The sequence below is a fragment of the Felis catus genome, chromosome A1 (genome assembly GCF_018350175.1).
Source record: "Felis catus isolate Fca126 chromosome A1, F.catus_Fca126_mat1.0, whole genome shotgun sequence".
In the NCBI taxonomy this organism is placed as follows: domain Eukaryota; kingdom Metazoa; phylum Chordata; class Mammalia; order Carnivora; family Felidae; genus Felis; species Felis catus.
Window position 1 is genome coordinate 208,306,222 of NC_058368.1, and position 26,467 is coordinate 208,332,688.

Sequence of the window (26,467 nt, forward strand, 5' to 3'; positions counted from 1 at the left end):
AGATCATTATTAACGTACAATTACATATTTATTTGTAGAATGATTTCATAAATGTGACTCTCCCAATAGATTGAAAGTGCCTTGAAGAAGGCAATACTGTCCATATTGGTTTCTACTATGACACCAAAACCTCACTCACTCCCTGGCACCTTGAAGACATTCACAAAATGTGTAAGAAATAAAAAGAGTGAACTTTTGAAACAATGAAGGCAGAATAAAAACATATGACAGTAGCACTCATCTGGATTCTTAAATAGCAAAAGTCTAGGGACAAGAGGACCCCACATAAAGAGTTTAAAAGCTAACAATAATTCTGAGATCTTAAGGAAATCATTCCATAGACTTTTCCCGGAAAAGAATCCATATCCTGCACCTCTTCTGGGGTTGGTCTTTCAAGCGGCTCTTCTGCATTAAGTTACTCTGGCTTGGGCTCTATGAACTTAGTCCTGCCACCCTCGCTGAAAATGATGGAACCAGGACCTATGTCTGAGCCTAAACAACCATATCCAGACTGACCACCCCCAGGGGCCTCATGTGAAAATCTACCAAAAGGAGGGCTTCATATCAGAGGGCAAGGCAGATATTTCAACCTTAATCCCTCCTCCCTTACCTATTCTCCGTAGATACTATAGGAGCTAAATGTTGGATTTCTGAGCCTCCTTTGCATCTCGGTAGTTTGGGTCAGTAAGGTACAAGTGGAAGTCTGTTAGAACCTCCCTTTCTACTATATTGTCTTTGGCAGTGAAGGTGGTTGTGATGCTGGAGTTTCAGTGCATTCCTAACTGAAATGGATGGGGATCCAATGACACAGTTAGACCCTCTCCTTGGGAAATGTACCCACCGACTGTGCGCATGCTGAGGGGGTGGGGCACAAGAGCTCCCCTGTGAACCTGAAGGTCACTGGGAGAGACTTCTGGTTGTGCATAAAATTAGCCTATTCAACGTCAGCCTCGGCAGCATAAGGACTCAGAGGGTCTGCAAGGACACTGAATGGTTTCCCTTGCTCCTTCCTTCTCCCCAAATAATCTGCCTGAATGTTTTCTTCCAATTTGAATGGATCTAACCAATCCAGGGTATGTTGCCACAGTGGTAGGAGTGGGGTGTTGGGACAGAGCTGCTCTAAGTACCAGCCGTAGGCAGAAGTGTTCGCTCTTTTCTGTTCATGCTTCAAGAATCTCTCATCTGACTGGAGCTCAGGATGATACCCCAGGCATGGAGTGACCATTAGAGCCCTCACCTCAAAGCTTCTTAAACTCCTTTATCTTTATGCACACACACACAGGGGCCGCACCAACTGTGCATAACCCCTGTGAGGTGTCGCCTTTTGAAGAACATAAACCATTCAACAGAGAACAAGCCACTGTATCTTTCTCCCTCAGAGCCTCCCTTTCTATGGATAATGGGGCCGTGGAAAGTTAAGCAAATGGCCAGAAACCACCAAGGTGTTAGGCACTTACTTCTCTGCTACCCACTGAAGGAGGAGATGCACCAGCAAAACATAATGTAAGGTGGCTGTAAGAGGTGGCTGCAAACACAGCAGGAAGACCCAAGGCCATATTTTCATCATGCTGTGCTAGAAATTTCAGACTTGGAATCTTTGTAACCTCAGAGAATGATGAATTATAATTCACTGACAACATTCCATGGCCATACCTGGGGACTCGGGGAGGAAAGGGCAGCGTACCGTTTAGCCGGGCAACAAGAACATTTCTGAACAGCTGAAATGGTGGCTGGCATTAAGAATTCAGTGTTATGTATACAGCGGGCACTCAATATGTATTTGTTAGCTAAGAGAACAGGTCAATGACTGAATGTTCTCTGCAAGAACCAAATCTTACAGTGTGCTCTGCACATGGCAAGTGCAAAATAAATGTTTTGTGAAAGACTGCAATTTTAATCTGGTCAATGCCAATGCTCTAAATGTCTAGTCAGCCATTTTTACTGGGGCTTTCGTAGCAATTGTCAATTATTGATGGCAGAAAACTATTGTCCACAGCGTCAGGAGGATATGGCTTAAAAAGTGAGATCTCGGGGCGCCTGGGTGGTGCAGTCGGTTAAGCGTCCGACTTCAGCCAGGTCACGATCTCGCGGTCCGTAAGTTCGAGCCCCGCGTCGGGCTCTGGGCTGATGGCTCGGAGCCTGGAGCCTGTTTCCGATTCTGTGTCTCCCTCTCTCTCTGCCCCTCGCCCGTTCATGCTCTGTCTCTCTCTGTCCCAAAAATAAATAAACGTTAATTAAAAAAAAAAGGTGAGATCTCCCTCTTCTTCTCTCTCTCTCTCTCTCTCCTTTTCTTTCTGTGGGATAATTTGGCAGTATAGTCAAGCATTTGCGTTATTCAATTTTGTAATTCTATTAGAGATTTATCTAGTCAGATGTATTAAAAATGTTCATTATTTTTAAAAATTATTTTCAACTGAATGGTGTGTGCTATGTTCATGGGACGACATTACGTTTGGAAAAATGGAGGTCATTGGCCCTCTTCACATGAGCAGTGGGGGTAAAGGCAGGTTGGAGTTGGCTGAACAGTGAATAGAGGTCAAAAAAAGGGAGGGGGGAGGTAACTGAATATAGACAACACAGTAACTCTAGCTTGAAGGAAAGCAGAGAAATGAGATGGTAAGGGAAGAATTGTGGGGTCAAGGGAGTCTTTTCTGTGAGTATGGCATACGTGTGTTGATGAAAATGACGTAGAAAAGTTGAGAGTCAAAGATGGATCCTGTCGGAGAGACTGGGGGTAACAAACACAAAACTGATGTAAATGGTGTAATCTCCATCCGGCCAGTACAAAACAGGGCTTGGTTCATACCCTGCCTGCACTTGGGACCCAGGAGGCTGAACAGAGACTGAGATGGGAAAGACAGAGGACGTGCAGCTTGAAGTGCAGTGGGGAGGGAGACACCCTGGCCCACAGCACGGGATGACTGATGCTGTGTGCGTGGGAACACCACTGTCTCCGTGGTGCCCTTTGAAGTGGCTTCACATATGGACATCAACTGTGGTCCAGTTCTCTTTTAGAGATCACCAGATGGTTTAAACCAGAGACGGTGATAGCTTCTCATTCCTCCTTTCCAATTTGAGACACGATGCTAGGAGAAATCATTACCATCACAAAGTTTTATACGGGATTAAATAGTTTTTCAACAACGACAGTGAAACAGAGACTCAATCACAAAGTTAGAGAAAGTTTATCACCCTCTCTTAACAGACCCTCAAGAATTTACTGAAAAGTATACTTCAGGAAGAAGAAGTAAAGAATAAGATGCAGAGTAGTGGGCAGAGAAACTGGTAAACATTTGGATAAATCTAAAGAAGTGTTACTTAAAAAAAAAAAAAAAAAGCCTAACCTGTGGCTATTGGATGGAATAAAAATACTGAAAGAGAACACGCAAGATAAGAAAGAATTCACTTAGATTGAGGCTGTTAAGATTGAGGTTTATGAGGGTAATAGATACTGATTAACCTGAGACTATAAAAGTTTGGAAGTCAACAATTTATGGATGGTAAATAAAAGAATGCATAATTCATCCCAATAGAGGGGAAAAGTAGGGGGCTAAGAAGATATAGTCTATCCTTTTTTTTTTGTTTTAATTTTTTAATGTTTATTTTTGAGAAAGAGAGGCAGAACACGAGCAGGGGAGGGGCAGAGAGAGAGGGAGACACAGAATCCGAAGCAGGCTCCAGGCTCTGAGCTGTCAGCACAGAACCTGACACAGGGCTCAAACTCATGAACTGTGAGATCATGAGCTGAGCCGAAGTTGGAAGGCTGGACTGCCAACTGAGCCACCCAGGTGTCCCAAATATAGTTAATCCTATAGAAAACAGGAAGGAAGCCAAGACAAAGATTCCCCACCCCCATCACCAAAAAAAAAAAAAAAAAAAAAAAGAGAGAGAAAAGCAGAGTAAAGAACACAAAATAAAACAGCAGAAATAAATAAAACATGTTAACAATTACAATAACTGTAAAAAAAAAATTCTTGCCATCTAAAGGACAGAGTTTGCCAGATTGGATTTTTAAAAGTTAAGCTGTATATTATTTCCAGAAAGTACCTCCAACATAAGACACAGAGAGATCAAAAGTAAAAAAGATGTAATAGATGTTTCAAGCACTAGCAAAAACTACTGGATCTATATTATTACTATATTATTATTAGGCAACATAAACTTTCAGGGAAAAAAGAAACAGCATCATTAATGTTAAACATGGTGGCTAAGTCATCATTAAAGGAACCACCAGGAATATAAGATGATCCTAACCTTGTATGTACCTAATATTACAACCTCACATATATAGAGAGAAAGAGATGGAGATACAGGGAGATATGGTGAGAAATTTTAATGTGTCTCTCTCAGTAACTGATCAGGCTGACAATATAGATGATTTGAACAATGATATTACAAAGCTTGATCAAGTGGACATATATAGAACCCTAGACACCAAAATATGAGAATACATATTCTTTTCGAAAGTACACGGGAGGGGTGCCTGGGTGGCTCAGTTCGTTAAGTGACCCGCTTCGGCTCAAGTCATGATCTTGCAGTCTGTGAGTTCAAGCCCCACATCTGGCTTCTGAGTCTCCCTCTCTCCCTTATCTCCCCTGCTCACGCTCTTTCTGTTTCTCTCAAAAATAAATAAAAACATTGAAAAAATAATTTTTAAAAAAGGACATGGGAAAAGTGCATGGAAAGAAAATTGTGACTACAAAAAAACAGAGAAAGAAAGATCCACAGATTAAACTAATTTCAAACAGCTTTCCAAGTGTAAGAGACTGGAGAGTAAGTGTGACAAAACTCACTTAAAGACTTTAGAAAGATCCAAATAAATGGATGAAATTGAATACACATGACTCTATGTCATAAAAATGACAGTCCCTCCAGAATTAATTTATAAATTCAATATAGAATTCAGCATAATTCTGACTTTAAAATCCCAACAGAGTTTTTCACGGAATTGAAAAACTGATTCTAAAATTTATATTGATTAGTAAAGGTCAAGGAAAGACAAGGCAATTTCGAAGAAGAATGAGTGTAGAATTACCTACCAGATAACATATTTTTATAAAGCTGCAGACATTAAGACAGTGTGATATCAAGGAAAGGATAGAGAAATAGACTACAGAAAACTGAGAAACAGATACACAAATGTATGGAGCTGATACATTAGAAAGATGCCATTATAGATCAATAGGGAAAAGGATTAATGAATGACTCATCAGTTGGTTCTGGGCAACTGGTTATTGGTATGAAAAAAAAATATGAAGCTAGGCTCCTAGTTCTCCATACCTAAATGTAAATTTCAGGTAGATTGAGATCTTAAATATGAAAAGCAAAATTTTCAAATTTATAGGATAAACAAAATTTTGCTTAATGACCTTGGGAAAAGGAAGTAGTTAAAAAACACAGGAAGCAGAAATCATAAAAGAAAAATTGAGATATTTAACTGTATTGAATAAAATAATTCTGTTTATTAATTGATGTTATAAGTGAAGTGAAACATAAGTCACAGGCTAGCAGAAGATATTTGCAACACATATTACTAAGGATTAGTCTTTAAATGTATATATTAATGCTTATCAATACATACTATGTAATGATATATACATGTACACTATGTATATCATTAATGTATCTAAATAAATTAATGTATATTTACATGTATGTAGGCATATATAGAAATAAGGAAAGGTAAAACATATAAACAGCCAATTCATAGAATGATTAATAAATTTATAAAATTATGTTTAACTTCACTAGAAACGGGAACATGCAAATCAAAATAATAATGCCATATCACTTTTCCTCCATCAGATTGACTCTATTTAAAAGTCTGATAATACCAAGCACTGGAAAAGATCTACAGCAAGAAGGGTTTTGAACACACTGCCCATGGTGTGGAGGTAACTACAAACACCCTGAGGATCAATTTTCTACCCGGTGACAGAGTTGAAGATACACATGCACAACTCAGCAATTTCATTTGGAAGCACATACTCAGGAAAAGCTCTTCTACACAGGCTCAAGGAAACATATATGAAATTGCTCATTGTAACGTTGTTTTTAATGGCAAAAAGGGGACAATTTAAATGTCTAAAATCCAAATAACTGATAAATAAACTATAGTGTATTTATGTGGTGAAACATTATACAGCAGTGAAGTTGCATGAATTCAAGCTTTACAATTCAACTCGCATGAGAGTCAAAAACATAATGTTGTAGAGACAAGTTTACCACGAAAGGATACCTGCATGTCACTGCATTTATCATAGAAACACTCAAAACGATACCCCATAGTTTACAAATGTATACACGTTAGTATATTGATTTAATGTGTAGGGAAATCATAACACAATGCAAATATATCTCCAGGGAGAAGACAGAGGATGGTGTTGGGAAGGTACTGGGGACAGGGTACAGAATGTCCCTGTATCTGTGAGGTTTTATTTTTGTAACACTGAAGAAAATACGGCAACCATTAAGATTTCCCAAAGCTGGGTCACGGATACAGAGGTATCCCTGACATTTTTCACTATGCTTGAAACTGCTCATAAGAAAAAGGAAGCAACGTAACAAAGGCAAAATTTTATTCAGAGAATGAAAAGCCACACCTAAGATAGCAAAGACCAAAATTAATGCTGTGGAAGCTTGAATTAGTGATGTGGGGGTGAACCTGAGAAATGTTCCCAAAATGATGAAAAAATATGAGAGAAAATAATATATATGGATGTGGATATAGAGGACAAGAGCCAAACCAAGGGATTATGGGTACTTATTTAGTATTTACCAGACTAATGGAAACATAAATATGAATCAAAAACATAAAAATAAAACTTGTCTGAGCCGGGGGGGGGGGGGGGGGGAAAGGACATCAAAATTTGAAAGAGCTAATATTGCTGCTAAAATGAAAAGACCTGTACCTAGACACAAACTGACAAGATTTCTACAGCAGAAAGAAAGACCGTAGGAATCAGGATGGTGATTTCTGTGTAGAGAAGAAGTTGGGGAAGTAAAGAAATGACTTGAGGCTGAAATACATAGTCCATAAGGTGACTTATCTTGATTGGATTCATATAGACAGGTTAGGAGGGCAAAGGAAGTTCTACCACCTACAGAGAGTGTGTGGACTAAAAGGAATTAAGATACTTTTGAAATATCCCTTTGAACTACAGTTTAAAGGAAAAACCTCAGTATTCAATAACAGTATGTATTCGGTGCTGATCTCTAAAATATACATGAGGAATTTGCTGAATAATTCTGAAAGCATATTAACCATCAATGCTTCTAATTTTCTAAGGGTTTTCCTTCTGTGAAGTTTGATTATCCCCAGAGAAATGCCATAACTCAACCGCAGCCCAATTTTTAATGAGGATCAGTAAAAATCTAGCTGTACAAAAAATATTTCTTCACCCATTAAATCACTGTTAAGGTCAGTATTATAATGCTCAATATTGTTTTTTTTAAGTTTATTTATTTTGAGAGAGAGAGAGCGAGTGAGAGAGAGAACATGAGCAGGGAAGGGGCAGAGAGGTGGGGAGAGAGAGAGAGAATCCCACGCAGGATCCATGCTGTCAGCGCAGAGCCCAATGCGGGGCTCAATCTCACAGACCGTAAGATCATGACCTGAGTCAAAATTGAGTTGGACACTTAATTGACTGAACCTCCCAGGCGCCCCTCAACATTCTTTATATAACGATTCATTTGGTAATTTCTTCCGACAGCTGTATCCAGAAAAAAAATTATTTTCACTGAATTGCATTCTTGAGTCAGATATGGAGAGTTCTGTAAAACCTTGATCTTTCCTTTGTCTTTGATAATAAGTTTAGAGGTTAGTGGCACCCAGGACTTCAGTGACTATCTCACCTCATACATTTATATTTGTATTTCTGATTTGGTTTCTGATCATCTTACCACATTTGTTTTTAATTACGGTGTGTGCATGTATGTGCGTATGGGTATGTATACAAACTGCCTCAAATGATTTTTGTGTGTTGGCGAAATACGAGTGACTTAAAAATGCATTCAAATGTCTTGAGTGAACTCACATTCCCAAAGCTAGCATGGCTTTAGTAGACAGTAGTCCTTACTGACGAGCTACAGAAGAGACCACTGGTGATAACAATTGGGCTGGGAGGGTCCCACGGTCTGCTGTCGTGAAGAAAACAATCCTACGTTGTGAATATCATCATAGGAGTAGAGCCAGTCTGAACTCAGGGAAGGGAGTCTGGCTTAAGTCCTTACTCTGACCCACAATCTTCTCTAACAATTGATTAAAAACCCCACAGAGAGTCTGTGACGGGAGGAAGCTAAATTCTCTCTGGGTCATGGATTAAGTTGTGCCCAAGAAACTTTTTTTTCAAAATAAATGGAAACAAGAGTAATTTGTTCTCACTTTCAAATAGATATTGGCATATTGATTAAACCAAGACACAGAGGGAGGAGAAGCCAGGGGTTCAGTGGAGGGTTTCCAAGCCCTGAGCGTCACAAACCCTTCTCCATCAGGGAGAAAATCATGAAATGCTAATTCTGAGAATTCACTGTCTGAATAACAAATGGAAGCATCACAATGCTTTCGATGGAAGAATTTCCATTTTCCATGCTTGAAACCTACACCTGGAGAAATTATCATCTGGCTGGAATTTGCTGAGCAAGAAAAAATGAGGATGTGGAAGAACACACAGACTTCCGGAGACAGTGGGCACCCCTGGTATACCACCTGCTGGGGTGGAGGGCTTGGGCTATGATTGCCAGGAGCGATAAGGCAAGAAAAGTTAGCCGAAGCTAGACTATGAAAGATTGTGAATGTCAGGCTAAGGAGTGTGGCATTTATCCTGTGAACAGGAGAGAGTAACATGTTAATGGGAGTGGTTTTACATTAGCCCAGTGCAGGGGTCCAGCGTGGATTTCCACATTCTGCCTTCGTGCCCTGTATCTTTCGGCCTCATGCACACCCTCAAAGATCTCCCTCAACACCCCACCCAGAACACCTTCTACCTGGATTCTCTCGTTCTTCATCCCCTGTGCCTTTGGAGAAATCCCACTCAGCCATCCCTGATGTCACCTTACTGGGGAACCTTCACCAATTCACCCCCCAGTTTCCTGATCCACAAAATCAATCACTGTGCCCCCTCTGAGCTACAGAGTGCATTCTATGTGCAGAGTGCACATCACTATACAGGTAGTTGTATGATAGTCTGTTCACTGGACTGGGTCATGAATCCCAGGAAGGCAAGAACGGGTTTAATTCTCTTTGAAGAAGGTTTGGCAAAAATAGCTATTTGTAAAATTAATGGCCGATCCTTTTGATGACTTCTGTACAGAATATACCCTTGCTTCATGTCCTTCCGTGCTATTATGTATTTACATGAAACTGTGTTCACTTTTCTTCCATATTTTATCCAGTATTATTCAAACTGCAGACTTCAAACACATTAGTGAACAGTAAAAAATAATTCAGTGGGGCGTGACCACGTTTTTTTATTGTTATTTTTTAATTTTTTTTAATGTTTACTTTTGACCAAGAGAGACAGAGCATGAGTGGGGGAGGGGCAGAGAGAGAGAGAGAGAGAGAGAGAGAGAGAGAGAGAGAGAGACAGAATTTGGAAGCAGGCTCAAGGCTCCGAGCTGTCAGCACACAGCCCGACGTGGGGCTCTAATTCACTGACTGTGAGATCATGACCAGAGCCGAAGTCGGACGCCCAACTGACTGAGCCACCCAGGCGACCCGTGACCACATTTTTTTAAATGGAACCGAGTGGTATAAAAATATAAAGCTCTGCATTTAGCATGGGTGAGTATTGTCCTGTGAGACATTTGCACACACACACACACATACACACACACACACACACACACATTTATAGATATGTTTGTGTGTGTTGGGCTGTAGTGCAAGGGCATATTCTTACTGTGGGTTGCAGTCCAAAAAAAGTTTGAGAAATCCTTCATTCTAGCTGATATTTTTGAATGCTGGTTTATTTTTCCAGTCTGATAGCCATTTTATTTTGAGCAAGGGTTAGATTTTCTAATTTTATTTTTATCTTATAGTAGGGTTTCTCAACCTTAGCACTACTGATGTTTTGGGATGGATCACTGTTTGTTGTGGAGGCCTGTCCTGTGCATTGTAGGATTCTTAGCAGAATCCCTCATTTCTACCCACGAGATGCCGATAGCACCTTCCCTCATTGTAACGGATGAAAATGCCTCCAGACTTTGCCACCTGCCCCCTAGGGGGCAAAATTACCCCTCATTGAGGACTACTACTCTGTGGTGCCCCCAAATAATGCTGAGCATTCAGGCAGCCTTTAAGACATGCATTAGACAGATCTGACACAAAGATCTTGCAGGAGTCTACTACAATAGAAGGCCTGGGGATACCAATCTCCAAAGCTTCTTAACCTCTTATTGGGTTCACAACCAGGTCCCTATGGGCCACCTTCTGACTGTACACAACATCTTCAGTCTAACCACAGGGTTTGCATGAGTGCAGCTAGAATGTCCTGTGCAGCAGGACACAGCAAGGGTTCAGGGTCAGGAGGCGTTCTTGGAAGCCCCGAGGCAGGAGAAGGAATCCCAGTACTTCTGGTTGAAAGAAGTGGAGCCGTGCAACGAAAGAAGTATCTCAAGAAACTGGGACCACGGAAGCAACAGTCCCCTTGCTCTGAAAAGCAGCTACAAGTATGCAGGAGATACAGGAAATTAAGAAGTGACTCTGCTCTTACGTGGAAGGGCCTGACCATGCATGCAAATGGGGTCTCTGCAGCAGAGACGTGGGTAGGAAATGAAAAGAGCATTCGCCAGAAGTCCCATGAACCTAACACTCATGGCCACTAACTGGGACCTGGAATTAGTCCTTTAATCTGGTGACTTTTCAGTTCCTTACCAAAAAATTGTGGAAGTTTGGCGAGGTCCTTAACCTACCTGCTAGTTCCCAAATGCCATGATTTGGTTTGGCTCTCTACCTTTCCTTTTCATGTATATTCTCCTTAAAGCTACAGAATTGCCTCTTTGTTGGTCTCCCTTTGTTTCTTTTGATTTCCACACCATAGCCGCAATGATCCTGATTAAAATGTAGGCCAGATCACGTCATTCTGCCGCTCAAAACACTTCAAGGGCTTGGCATCTAACTTAGAATAAAACCCAGTCTTCATCAGGACCCACATGTTTGACCCCTGGCCTCTGGCTACCTTTCTGGCCTCACTTCCTATCATTCTTCTCACTCATCATGTCCCTGTCACACGAGCCTCCTTACTATCCCTGGAGTATCCCGAGGCTGTCATCACCCCAGGATCTTTGCACTTACTGCTCCCTGTCCATGGAAGGACTCTGCTCAAATCTCTCTTTTGATAGCTCATTCCAAACAGCAGTCCCCACTATCCTCTATGCCCTCTTACTCTTTCTCTTTTCCTCTTCACACTCATCATTAAAGACGTATCACTGGGGCACCCGGGTGGCTCGGTTGGTTGAGCGTCTGACTCTTGATGTTAGCCCAGGTCATGATCTCACAATTCATGGATTTGAGCCCCACATCCAGCTCTGTGCTACAGTGAAGAGCCTGCTTGGGATTCTCTGTCTCCCTCTGTCTCTGCCCCTGCCCTGCTCTCACACTATCTTTTTCAAAACTAAATAAACATTTTTTAAAAAGACATATTATTTGTGTCCTATAATAAATACTTATTTTATTATCTACTTACTTTCTGAGACTGACTCTCCCGCATATAAGCTCAATGAGGGCAGGGATCATCTACTTTGTTGACTGCTAGACATCAACATCCAGAATTTGCCTGGTATGTTATAGGCATTAAATGTATACTTTAAAAAATGGATTGGCAAAAGGATGTATAAGTAAGTGAAATAAGCACTGTATATTCAGAAACTAAATTCTTTACTTCCTCCAGCATCCTCAAAACATTTTCCAGATTCACATAGAAAATTAGCAGTAGCGATGTATGAAGCAAATAACAAAACCACAATCAAAAAAGGCCTGACTTCAAGTTGTTTATAGCTTTTCTTATCTCTCACTTTTGTAATTTTAGCTGTTCTAATTCTGAATTTAACAGCCCTTTATTCCCTTTTGTTTTAGAAACTCATTCTATCAGTTCTTGGTACCATGAGGACTCAGCATCGATTACAAGCAGGATGTTATTCAGGACTCGGATCTCTATTTCTGCTTCAGTTTCTGCTCGCCAACTTTTCTTTTGACTGCAGATACTAAAATCTGAAATCACTTGCCCTCTCCCATTTTGATTGGGACTAGTTAACCATAGAAGAAGTCAATCATGTTGGGCAACAGAAGGGAACTTCTCTGTGTCGCCCTCATCTCAACCGCTGAGGGTGACACCAAACTGATTCTAAAGGCTTCTTCCAGCTCTGAAAGTCTGTGAACTATCGCCATCTGCTGGATGACTCGTGAACTACCACCATCTGCTGGGTGAGTCTTCCTACTACCTCCTTAGGAGTTGTTGGTCATTCCCCAGTGGTTGTGATCCTTTGGATGCGTGGCCTTTGAAATTCCTTTAAGACCACATGACTAGGCTTTGGATGCGTGGCCTTTGAAATTCCTTTAAGACCACATGACTAGGACCAGGGAGCAACATTCCACTGGGCCAGAACAGACATACATTTACATTTTTAAATATGGTAGACACTACCGTTCCAGTAAGATGGCAGCACTATTCCACGATCTGTGGCAGATCTGTAGCTCACCATTCAAGTGGAGTTAAGGAGCTGGAAACGAAAATTCCAATATGAGACCTGAGCTTTAAGGCAAATGATTCTTTTCTTTTGAAAAATAGTTTTGTCTTAAAAGTGTGTATGAACAATGCACTTTACTATGTACATTACCTATCAAAATATTCACTATTAGTCAGAAAAAGCAGGTGAGAGTCTGAGGTTTAAAATGCCATCCATATTACCAATTGGCTGCAACATTAGTCAATCCATCAACAAATATAAGGAAGGGGTAACAGTCCTGACCCACTGTGCTTTACAGCAAAGTCAAAGGGGGAAACAGAAACGTAGACAAGCTGAAAGTTAAGTAAGAGCATAATCAGGATATTGTATATTGCAGTGACACAATCTAAGTGTCCATCAATAAAGAATTAAATAAATGTAGTAGAGCTTTACAATGGAATACACTATGGTTATTAAACTTAATGATGTAGATGTACATTTGTTGATATTTAAAGATGTGTATAGCATTTTGTTACACAGAAAAATTTTATGTACGAAGATCTCAGTACTGGATTTAAAAAAACCCTGGAAGATTATATACCAATATGTTAATAGTTGCTATGCCCGGATACTGAGATTAGATATAATTTTCATTTTTATTTTTTCCCATATTTTATGTTATTTCAATGTTTTTATAATAATAAGTATGGATTACTTTTTTCTATTTAAAGACAACAAAAAGAGCTATTACTGCTTCAGAATTATTGCAACGGTTGTCTTGACTGGTCTCGCTTCACTTACTCTGGCCCCTCTTCAGTCCTTTCACACACCGGTAAGAGTGGCTTCACTGAAACCTAACTAAAGGGGGAACTCCCAGTCTTCCCATTACTGTCCCAAAAAAGCAAAATCCAATGACTTCCAATGGCCTCCAAGGTCCTAGTCAACCTTTACCATCACTTCCTACCCCTTCTTACCTCATCTCTTTCTAGACTCCTCCCCCAAATACCCCCAACCCAGCCACACAACCTCCTTGTTCTTCCCTGAACACCCCAGGGTGCTCCTGCATTGGGACTTCTGAATGTGGCTGGAGCATTCTTCCCCCAGGTGGATGAATGGACAGATTAGATTAGATAGATCGATCGATCGATAGATCTATTGGTCGAGGTACATATATCCAGAAAGTTCACCTCAGCCTTCTTATTCAAATGTCACCTTCTCAGGAGGCTTTCTCATACTGCCTATCCCCTTCTCTGTTCTGTATTTCCCCATAGCCCTTATCCCCGCATCTGACATACTATCTACATGTTTTAACTGATCTGTTTACTGTCTGTCTGCCTTGATTAGAATGTAAGCTCTGCAAGGTCAGGGATTCTTTTTGTCTGTCTTGTTTGCTGCTGAATCTCCAGCATCTGAAACAGTGCCTGGCCGCCGTGGGCACGGAATATTTGTTTGAAAGAGTAAATGGGTATATTGTAAAATAAATTGGGGGCACTGATTCTTTAGGAAAAAGAAATCCCACCAACTTTAGGAGTCAAATGGAAAACAATGTTGTTACCAAACTGCGCTCTTATCCAGGATCTGCAACCAAGTGACCTTGAGAAGACTGTTGAGTCATTCTGAGCTGCAGTTGTCTCCGGTGCAAAATGAGGACACTGTCCTTGTCCACTCTGAGTTTATAAATTTGCAGTGGACAAAGGTTTGGCTGTGAGACCTGACTACCTCCTTTGTTCCAGGCAAAATGCTAAAAAGGCAAAGATGAATGAGGTAAGGTTCATGTTCTCAATCAATAAGAGAAAGACCAAAACATAGTCCATATTTTTGGAATCCATGTAAGAGGCACCAATCTCTTATTATACGAGATTATACTGTGACTTTTTTCAGTGGATTCCTTCCCTCTGTCCCCCAGTCTTCCAGCATGTATCTCTGCTCCTCTCGCCTCTGCCCTGGGCCCTGGGAGGCTGACCTGTGAGGCTTCCAGCTGGGATCTGACCATCTGGAGCATCAGCAGGAAAGTGGACAGAGGGAGGAAAGGAGTCAGCATCTTTGTTCCCCAACTTCCTTTCCACTAGGTTGTCACAGGATACATGTCTGAAGGTCACAGCTCTTGCCTGATGGCTCTCCCCGTCTGTCTCCAGATGCTGGTAACTGCATCCTTTTGGTTTCCTTACATCTGCCCAAACTTTTGCAAAAAAAATTCCCTCACTAAACTCATTTCACATGAAGCAACTGTATGCGCCCCCGTTTCCTTCTAGAGCCTCTTGACACCCAAGATCGTTAGAGAAGTCATCTTTTCTCCCGTGGTTGTTTCTTACTTGCACATTATTTGTTTCACGTTTGGTTGTATCATCAGAAGAGATCCGCCAGACTCAGCCAGCATGCACTGTCACCGCCCACACGTCTGTCACTGCATCAAGCTGATTTCAGGTGCCCCCTCTCTGTGCTAAACCAGTACTGTGGTCCTACTCTGTCATCAAAGAACCTGAGTGATTCAGGGATTTAGATGCTAAGAGACAATCCCAGTGGAGAACTGTGTCAAAGCAAGAAGTGTTCCCAAGGACAGAATCGAAAAGATTAACTATGAAATAATGAATATACAAGAAAGAACAAAGCGAGTGATAAGGAAATAGAAGGAAACAAAAGGAAAACTAGGGAACAACACTCGCGTCGGGCTTCAATCTATTAATGTTTCACAATTCATTGAGGCGAGAGTACCATAAACAGCATATGGTTGCTCGGGTGTGGTCACTAAATAGCAGCTGAGCCAATGAACAGATGCTACAGCTGAAACCAGAGCACCATGAGGGGCGCTGGGTGGCTCAGTGGGTTAAGCATCTGACTTCCGCTCAGGTCATGATCTCACAGTATGTGGGTTTGAGCCCCGCATCGGGCTCTGTGCTGCCAGCTCAGAACCCAGAGCCTGCTTCGGATTCTGTGTCTCCCCCTCTCTGCGCCCCTCCCATGCTCATTCTCTGTCTGTCTCTCAATAATAAACAAACGTTAAAAAAAAAAAAAGAAAAAAAGAAAGAAACTAGAGCACCCTAAGTGCCTTTTCTTGGGAAAATTGTATTTTCTTATCCTTTATTTTAGTCTTTCTTCCTTAGCTAGGCAGAGGGGGTAAAATACCTGCACAGTGATTATAAGTAAATGTATGGTAATGTAAGATGTACCAAGGCCTCAGAAGAACAATTAATAGGTAGCAGGTATTTAAACAGCAAAGTGAGTCATTCCCTTTAGAACCAATAAAGCTGTGCAAATGAGCGCTACTCAGATTTACATGCAACGAGGCATTAGCAAATCAATAGAGCGATTACTGCGGAGGGCACCTGAATGTACAATCATGTCTGAAGTTATGTTTATGCACAAACCTCACACTTAAAATGCATTTTTATCTAGGCTATGGGGGAAACCAATGATTTGTTCTTTCTCCTGCTCCCTTTTCGGTCTTACATTCTAAAGATTTACAAATCCACGAAGCTCCCGAATTTACAAGCCTAACCCAAGCTCAGGGAGGAATGCCCAGAACAGCTTTCTCTTTCTCCCTGAGGAGCAGCACAAACCTGCCACCGAGGTTGCAGGGTTTTTTGGGGGCTCTTATTTGTTTCAGACTTTTCATGTGAACATTAAATTGCAGGGATTTGCCTCAAGGAGACAATGTCATCAGCATGCACCAAATGATTCCTTCCAAGTTTGACAAAATTGCTACAGGGAAAGTTCCCCAAATTTTCAGGACAATCCCTTAGAATTTGAGGGGGAACCCCAGAAATATACCACAGAGGTCAGCTGATTATGTCCCACTGGCCAAATCTAGTCCAATTGCTTGCCATTATTTAAAAGAAATATTTTTAATGTTTATTTATTTTTGAGAAAGAGAGAGAGAGAGAGAGAGAGAGAGAGAGAGAGAGAGAAAGCCGGGGAGGGGCAGAGAGAGAGAGGGAGACAGAATCTGAAGCAGGCTCCAGGCTCTGAGCTGTCAGCACAGAGCCCAACGTGGGGTTTGAACTCAGGAACCTTGAGATCATAACCTGAGCGGGAATTGAATGCTTCACCAACTGAGCTATCCAGGTGCCCCGAGCTGCCTGTTTTTATACTGAGAAAATAAATGTCTAAGCTCAAGATGGAGCCATTTTTGCCGGAGTGGGGGCCGGGGGGGCACTTCAGTAAACAGAAACCCAGGTATCTTGCATGTTCCTATAAACGCTCCTCTTAAACCAGAAACGCAGTATATCCAGCCAGCCAATCCCAAATGCCAAGCCAACTCTGAGCTCTACACTTTTCTCCTTCTTGTTCATTTTCTATTTTTCTCTTCCTGCTTCTTCTCATTCTTTCTCCTGCAAATCTTCCTGCCTTCTGCCCCATTTTGCAGTTCTCTGGACCCTTGAGAATAGAGACTGCTCACTTCTTGAAGTGTTAAAGTTTGCCTGTATCACCTAAATTAACTTCTTTAATCCTTTTTAATAGTACATGAGTTAAGTGTTTTTTACCTTCTTAAAGGGTTGAAAAAAAGCTTTAAAAATATTTTGTAACACATGAAAATGATATGAAATTCAATTTCCCATGTCCATTGATAACATTTTATTGGAACACAGTCACACACATTCTTTATTGTCTATGGCTGTTTTCACGCTACAACAGCAGAAGTGAACCCAAAAATCCTAAAATATTTACTGCCTTGCCTTTTATAGAAAAATATTCTGATCCCTGTCTAAGTAATTGGTTAACTTTGGGGAGGTTAAAAACAAGCAAACAAAAATCAGAGGTACAGTATCATAACCACGAGGTCTTTCTTTTTGCCTAAATTTGGGACGTGCTTGAGTGGTGAGAGAGATGAAATTTTGTTAGCAAAGTTCAATGTTCCTTATAGTTTTAATTATTGGATGCCTTTTAAATCCGCAGCCTTTTAAAACCAATCAACCAACCCAACCCATCTTAATGATTCTACTTGACCTAACTCTGGCAGTCTCTTCTATTCTTCCACTTCGGTCAAGACAGTTTTTGTCCCTGACCCTTTGTTTCTGAATTCCGAGATTCTAATGCCCTCAGGTCCCAGGAGCAGAACTCAGGGCACAGAGTCGTAAAGGAAAATCAATTGCCAGGTTAGCGATCACCTGGTCAGTTACACCATCCTTCAGAAATTATGCATGGAGGAAACACATATCAACATCCCCTTTGTCTCAAAAAGTGGGCAGATGTCATAATCTCTGTTTCACAGGTGTTTCCTCAAAATAACCTTGAAAAATAAAAAATTTTACCTACCTCAGACATTATTATACCCATTTTAAAGATGAGGACACTGAGGCCCAGAGAGATGAAGTGACTTTCCGGAGTTCTCATAGCAAGGCAATAAAAGAATGGTTCTCTACTCAGACCCAGGCATGCCTGACAGATTCTCCTCCATCTAAAGGTACAGTATTTGGGGGCAGTGAGGAACTTCCAAGGCTTGGTGAGGACTTTTCATAGGAACTGACCAACACAGGCAGTGAGCTGTACATATGTCATGGAGATTTGGGAAGAAACCGCTTCCAGTCCCTTCCTGTTTCTTACCCATCCCTAGAGCATGCCACTACATTCTGTCCCGCTCGCTTTCCTAATTCAAGGCATTGCTACCAAATAGGAGCCCTTGCTAGTGACTGGGGATAAAGGAAATCTATTCTGTGTCTAGGTATGTGACAACATGTACCAAGGAACCCTAGCTTGCTAAACAGGTCTCTGGGGAGACAATCAGGCAATTAAAGACAAGGACCCAGGGCACCTGGGTGGTTTAGTCAGTTAAGCGTCTGACTTCAGCTCAGGTCATGATCTCACAATTCATGAGTTCGAGCCCCGTGTCTGGCTCTGTGCTGACAGCTCAGAGCCTGGAGCCTGCTTCAGATTCTCTGTCTCCCTCTCTTTCTGCCCCTCCTCTGCTGGCACTCTGTCTCCCTCTGTCAAAAATAAACATTAAAAAAAAAAACAAAAAAAAAACCAAGGGCCCAAATCTCAGAGCAAAACTGAGCAAAAGCAGATTCACTCACGGACATTCACGTGATAAAGGTATAAACAGATACACAACCAACAGCAGCTGCGATGCCTGAGTAAGCAGGAAGGTAGAGAGCAGAAAAGTGGGGGTGGGGTAGAGGGAACATTATGAAATCAGGTCTACTGTAGAAATTTTGTTGATTTGGGCCAGGGTGTGTTGTCTCAGCTCAGTAGAAGAGAGTGTTTTTCCAACTGCTGAAGACAATGGACTGTGGGGGAAGAGTCTGTGAAAACCAAAGCCAGACTGAACCTCTCACATCTTCCTATGCAATCTCTGAAGACCTAAGACCATAATTAGGTTTACTAGAACCAAAGGAAAAATGTACGCGAATTCTGCATGGAAATGTTAAAGCTTATTCTAACGATCAAGAAAGAACATAGGAGTGAACACGGGCTTGCTTAGAAAATATCTCTCCCTGGGGTGCCTGGGTGGCTCAGTCGGTGAAGCATCTGACTTCGGCTCAGGTCATGATCTCACAGTTCATGAGTTCGAGCCCCATGTCGGGCTCTGGAGCCTGGAGCCTGCTTCAGATTCTGTGTCTCCCTCTCTCTCTCTCCCCCTCCCCTACTCACACTCTGTCTCTGTCTGTCTCTCTCTCTCAAAAAAATAAATAGACATTTAAAAAGAAAAGAAAATGTCTCTCCCTTCCTCATCCCCTTCTTAGAAAACTGGCTCTTTGGATCACTGGAATCTCTCTCAAAGGCCTCTTCTCCATCCTTATTGCCTTGAATTTAAACTTAACCCCCCAAGTTCTGCTTTCTTTCTTCCCTCCCTCTTTTACTCTTTATTTTTGTGCAGTTCTGGAGTTGGACTTTTCCTGTGAACCACATGGACTGATTTCATCCCCTGGGCTCTTGTCTTAAGTCACATTCAGTCATTCACGTACTCAATAAATATTTATTGAGCACCGACTTTGTACAGGGTGCTGGGAACACAGCCTTGAGCAAGAAAGCTTATCCTGGAGGAGAGATACAGATAATAAAATAGTTTCAGGCAGTGAAACACTCCGGAGAAATTAAAGCAGGAATGGGGCTGAGGTAGCTGAGTGTGAAGGTCAATGAAGCCTGTCTGAGGAAGTGACATCCGAGCTACGGGAGTGCCGGCACTGGTCATGGAAAGATCTGGAAAAGAGAGTCCCAGGCAGAGGAAACAGGGGGTGCAAAAGCCCTGAGGCAGGAAAGAGCAAAATGACTTTGGTGAGGAACAAAATAGCACCTTCCGTTGGGACTGCTGTGACTATACCAATTCTACTTCAGTGAAGAATTTATTGGTTCTTTCTCTGCTTAAATAGTGAAGAAAGACCATGAGAAATTAAATGGTTCAGGGTGGTAGGACCAAGTTCCATTCCCAGGGAAATTTATATAACCCTAGAGTTGGTCAAACATGTGAGTTATTTTTTCATTTGTCTTTGGGAAAAAGAAAAATAAAATTGGCTTTTTTGTTCTACCACGTCTATTGTTTCCAGTGTGTGCCCTCTTTGACGCCTTCTATCCTTCTCAACCAAGCTAAGCTTGGATCCCAGCAAGTAAGTGACCACCAGATGGGGTAAACGCACGTTCACAAAGCCCACACGTATGTACCTGTGTCCTCAAGGTTCCAAAGAGCCCCCTTTTCTGACTGGCTAATTTATAAGATCAATCACAGGAGAAGAAGAATGCCATGAAGCAATAAGGCAAATTATAATGTTGGCATTTCTTTCTTGAAGAAATAAACTTTAGGGAGTGGCAGACCATGACCTTTGTCTTTGTATTTCCTAAGGGGAACAGTATAGGCCCTGATACATATGGAAAGTCACCAGTGAGAGGATGGAGATAAATATAGGGTAGTAACCTTGTTACTCAAGGTCACTGAAATGATTCTGTTTCTGGTCAGAGGACCTGGGTGCTGAAACACCTTAGTATTTTCTTCCCGTTGTACTTGTAACTTGGTGGAGCTGAGGCAAGATGTGGAAGCTGGGCACAGCTGGCTGGCGACACTCCAGGGAAGCCATCAAACCCTCGCTCTTCCTCATGCCGGTGGAAGTCAGGGAAATACTGGGCCCTGGCGTTCATTAAGGACACACACTAGCACCTGAGATCTACCCATTGTCCCCTTAAGCAGTTAAGCTGCTAATACGGTCTGGCATTAATAGGTTCAGGGGAAGCCAATGCTTTATCAGTAGAGCTGAGGAGTTAGCTGTCCTTACGAAGTGAGGTATGTGTAGGTCTCCATTAAGCAACAGAGGGGCCCAGACTGTGGTGGCGTCCAGGGTGGGATCTAAGGATCCCCACTGGGCACTCTGCACTCTGGCAGTCAGCGTGAGCATTCTGTTCTGTAATTCACCATTCGGGAAGCAAAGAAGGTAGGACACCAAGAGAACATCCATACGGGATGGACCTTGAGGTAAAGAAGAGGAGGAGGAACGAAGAGGACTGGGGAACACCCAACAGGCACAAATACTGATCTCACAGGCCCCCTCAGGGCAGCCTTCAAAATGTTTAACAACTGGCTTGCCTCCCGTCTAACCAATCAGCAGGCTGCGGGCTGTAAATGCCGATGAGGACCAGTTGAATTTCAGGTCTGCGTGTATGTTTTATTCCCGTTTTTGTAATGTACAGTATACCTCACAACTTTTAAAAGAAAAAAAAATCTGTAGGTTCGTTCTGTGCTGGCAAACTTTCTTAGTCCGTAGATACCAGCAGGACTATTCCTTGTTCTTTATCTACCCGCTGACGCGGACCCTGCCATTCTTTGCATTCGAAGAGTAAGAACCTCCCTCCTTCTGGATCTCGCTCAGGGAAGTAATTTTGCCATCAGCTAAGCTTGAGTTCAAATCCTGCCTTTACAATTAGGATTCTTGGCAAAATCTGTCACCTTTCAAAGACTCAATTTTTAAAAACCTATTCAAAGGGATGCTGTTCCTCTGTCCCAGGGTTTCTGTGAGAACTGGCGTGGAGTTGCCTAGGTAACATGCCTGGTGCAGGGCCTGGCACAGACATGGTTTTCGCAGCGGAAGCTGGGAGATTGAGAATTTATTATAATTCAGATAAGTGCTACTTGGCGACTAGGTAATTTCATATATGGAAAAACGGGCTTGGGAAACTAATAATCTAAACTAATAGCAACGTAAGAAGTGTGAATGTGGCAGAATACAGGGTTTCCTAAAAATATTTGAAGCAAACGTGAGAAAACAACTCCCAACTGAAATACCAAACACGGCACATTCTTATGTTCATGAAACCAACCATCTAATCAATGCTATTGCTATTTTCCTGAGTTGAATAACTATATATATGTAAGAAAGAGTTAAATTTTATTTATTTAAGAATATTTCAAAATTGAGAGTTTTCACTGAACCAGCCTTCTCCCCTACACGCAATTACTTTACCATGATACGGTCTTACTTCACACTGGGGACCAAGTGTAACCAAATGTCACGTGTCTCTGAGGCAATTTCACACACCTTATCCCGCTTAATTCACAAATGGGGAAGTAATTATCAGAAACTGCAAGACCAGACCAGTGTTGCAGTTTAAAAAAAAAACAAAGTTTACAAGATGCCCCAACTTCTGTCCCCTCTGGTGATTCCCATGGCCAGGACCAGCACAAGTGGCTACATCTTGGCCTTTATTTCCCAGTCTCTGTGGAGAAGGAGATTAGCAGGCCTGGAGGGAAAGAAGTGAGCATGGGGTAGCTCAGGAAACAGGAGCAGAGGAGCTGGGCATTGAGGAAGCGAGTGGGGGTGGGGTACAACCACACAGCGCACCTGCTCAGTCTATAAAACAAAAAGACAAACTGCGTATTTCACAATAGTCAGATCCCGGGGCCTGCCCCAGCCACAGTTGCCCCAGTTTTGGCCATGCACCACAGAGCTTAACTAAGGATTGTAGCATGGATCTCATGCAGCAAGAGTGGAAGGAGACCCTGTGTCTATTTGAAATAGAATTGTTAACATTTCTTCTAGAAAGAAGGAGGTTCATTCCTTGTCATATGACTGGGGAGTGTTAGCTTCTAAATTCTGAAGAACAATGAAACAATTGTTGGGCAATCATAGTTACTGTGTGTGTGTGTGTGTGTGTGTGTGTGTGTATTGTAGGTCTGTGTATGTATACGTGTGGGGGGGGTGTACGTGTGTGTATTGGGTGTGTGGGTATATAGGGGTTATGTGGGGTGGCCTCACCATAGCCCAATAGCCCCCAACAATTCAATCTGAAGGAAGGAGCCCTGAAATTCAAGGTCAGGGTAAGGGTTTTTTTCAGATAAGCCAAAATTCCTAGGACTTGTGGAATGTAGTGAATCTGGAAACAGCCATGGCCTTGGAAGTCAGCCATGTGGATGTTGTGTGAGGACAGGGAAGGCGTTTATTTAGATCGACTAACAATATAAGTAGGGCTCTGTGTTAGCCAATAGAAAGGCAACTGATGGTGTTAGGTAGGCTTCTTTTCTGAGAGCTCCTCTCCTGGATAAAGAGGACCCAGGAGTAGCAGAGATCTTTGGACACAGATCCAAAGACCTGGAGGAATTTATTGTTAAAACTGAAAAGATGACAGAGCTTTCAAACAAAAAGTGCCAACATTTCAATTCTGAGATCTCCCCACTACACAGTGTTCTAAGTTTACATAAATGTGCCCCTCATTTCCAAAACACAAGGATTCCTAAGCCAGCTTCGGCAGGTGGTGTAAGTAATCTAAGTGTGGCTCTTGCTTGAATCATGCAGGAACATCTTAAACCCTGGACCACAATCAGAATCTGACTTTTCACAAAGTCCTCAGGTGATTTGATAGACAGTGGCCCAAGCTTCCCCCAGCCTTCCAGCGAGCCACTATGACAAACAGCAACTTCCGCCATTGGCTAGAGCCCCAGCTACACGTCCACCTAACAATGACTTTAATTCTCCCTGACCATCATTCAGAGGGACTGATTTTACTTGAGTGTCCTCGGTTATGCAGGTGAACACAAATCCCGAAGAGTCTGGGAGCATTATCTTTTCTCCTATGACCCTAAGATGAACCCATTTTCTCAAAAGATGAAAAGGGCAGAGCTGGGGGACGGCTGCACATCATCTTGGTATGTGATTTGTTCTGATTGTGAAAGAAAACTGACCTCAAACTCCCCAAGGATCATATGTAAAAATAAACTTTCCGCTGACCTCCCGTACATAGAAACAGCCTGTTGTCCCTGTTGAGAGCCTCGAACTTCCAAAGTGCTGGGAAAACAGCAGGAAGAGCTAGGGATAACCTCACCCCAGGCTGCCCTCCTGCAGGGCACTAAGAGACCCCAGTCAGGTGGGTCCTCGCAAGGCAACCTCAGCAATGCAGCTATGTCTGTCCTTCAGACGGGCCCTGGTACTCACGGAAGGTCCTGATGGTGTCGCTGGGCCGGCTGCGAGGGCTGGGGCCGTGGCGATTCATGGCCCTCACGGCAAACTGATAGTTGGTATCTGGATCAAGGCCCTTGATAACCATGGAGTCCATCTGGATCCGCTCTTGGATTAAGGTCCAACTCTTGTCAAAATCTGGTCTTTAGTGATTAAAAAAACAAAACAAAACAAGAAGCAGTGATTCAGGAAGAGCAAAGGGAAGGGAGGCTAGCTATGTAAACTCAGCATTCGGACTCTAGAAGCAACACTTATAAAAATGAGTTAACATTTCCTATCTAAAAGTCATCTTGATTTTAAATCATAGGTCACAATTTTTAAGTCCCTGCCAATAAAAGCAAGTAGATCATTTTTAGGGCCAGTTTTAAACCGTTTCAAGATCATCTGCTTTTCCTCGGCATGAGCTTGACTATGGTGAAAAGACCCCCACAGAGGAGTTCATTTTCAAGGACTGTGCCTTCCAGATGTTTCACAAACAAACCCTCCCCAAACAGCCGCCATTCCCAGAGGTCAGGAGAGCACAGATTCTGTCTATTCACAATCTGTTCACAAAGTAAACAAATGTTAAGTTTTATAGGGTGACTAACTGCATGAACGACCATGGGAAAACCCACGAAGATTGTGTTTGTGGCCATTCTTGCTCTTAACAAAATTGTACAACTGTGCCAACTCGCTGACTTCTCACAGGTTCTGCTAAGAACCCTCTAGAGAATGTGGGCCCTCACTTAGAGCTCCCACCTGGGAGGCAATACACAGAGGGTAAGGGTACAAATCAGGGGTTGCTCATAGCGGCTCAAATCCTGCCTCTACTACTTACTAGCTGCTATTTAACTTCTCTAAGTCTCTATTTTCTCATCTGTACAATGGTTATAATAAAAGTACTTATCTAAGAGGACTATCATAAAGATTAAATGAGAGCTATATCCTCAGCATACTGCCTGGCATCACATGGTAAACACTCAGCATTTTTTGGCCGTTATTTAAGGGACTTATCCACATCACAGAGCCAGTAGATAACCCTGTGTCACTGCTTACTCCTCTAAACCTGTGTGTTCTGATGCGATAGCACTAGCCCATGTGGCTAGTCAGCACTTGAACTATGGTTAATCTGAACTGAGATGTGCCGCAAGTGTAAAATGTACATTGGGTCTTAAAGGACAAAAAAAAAGAAATGTAAAATATCTCATTGATCATATATTGAGATGATAAGATTTTGGATTCAGTGGATTAAAATGTATGTTATTAAAATTAATTTTATTTGTTTCTTATTGCCTTTTTAATTCCACAATTAGAAAACTTTAAATTTCTGGGGTGCCTGGGTGGTGCAGTCAGTTGAGTGTCCAACTTCAGCTCAGGTCATGATCTCACAGTTCATGAGTTTGAGTTCCACGTCGGGCTCTGTGCTGACAGCTCAGAGCCTGGAGCCTGTTTCAGATTCTGTATCTCTCTCTCTCTCTCTCTCTGCCCCTCCCCAGTTGCACCCTGTCTCTCTCTCAAAATTAAATAAACATTAAAAACATTTTTTTTAAGAAAAAAAAAACTTCGAATTTCACGCAGGGTTTGCATTGTATTTCTACTGGACAACGCTGTTCTGTCTGGTGTCCCAGTTGGAGGGGGAAAAGGGAGCATCCCAAGTAATATGAACCACAAGATGAAACTTGGGAATGATCGCGCTTGGAGGGGGATGGTGTGAAGGCCTATTTAGCTGGACGCTTTGTGTTATTAGCTAATTAATAATAATTAGTCTATCAAGTGCTTGTGAGCACTGTTCATAGTATCTATGCAGGAGAGATTACATTAAACACCCTTCTCCCCTCATTTTTATAGAGGAAACAGAGCCATTAAATGATTGAGTAACTTGCCCAAGTTCACACAGCTGATAAATGGTGAGGCCAAGTTGGGTTGATGAGGAAGGGTTGGATTAAGAAGATCTTTGACACTGGACACAAACTTGGGGTGATCGTGGCTGAGAGGCTGTTCTCCATCCTTAACTTCCTGACCACTTCTCAGTTGTTCGAGTGTTAAATACCTCTGCTCCCAGATATTTAGAGGATAACAGAAAGCAAAAAAGATTGATGTTTAGCCTTTATGAACAACTTATCAGGCAAGGAAATAGAGACTTATTTTGCAGAAAGAAGATGCCCGGAGGATACATGGCTGTCTTGAATGTGAGCTTGCTTAGTTTCTCACTGGCAGGAATTAAAAGCCAAATGGAGTCCTTAAGCCCAGTAGAAGATGCTTCCTCAAGCTCACCATGCAGGCAAGTAGTCTGTGGGGCCTGTGTCTCATTAGAATTCATCTGTTTGGAGAAGCAGCGGTCACAGGGCATGCTCACTGGAGAAAATCAGGGCTCATGTCTCTTTCTTTTTCTTTTTTTTTTTTTTTAATTATCTATTTTTTAATTTACATCCAATTATGTTAGCATATAGTGC

At 42.1% G+C, this 26,467-nt stretch overlaps 1 protein-coding gene across 2 annotated transcripts in view; it reads right to left on the reverse strand.

Annotated features, from left to right (window-relative positions):
• EGFLAM (EGF like, fibronectin type III and laminin G domains) overlaps positions 1-26,467 on the reverse strand; it is a 179,515-nt gene that overhangs the window by 60,441 nt on the left and 92,607 nt on the right. For both annotated transcript variants that reach the window (XM_019811656.3, XM_011286450.4), the window contains exon 7: positions 24,012-24,178. In XM_019811656.3, the coding sequence (XP_019667215.2) occupies positions 24,012-24,178 (167 nt within the window). The remainder of the gene's footprint in view (positions 1-24,011; positions 24,179-26,467) is intronic.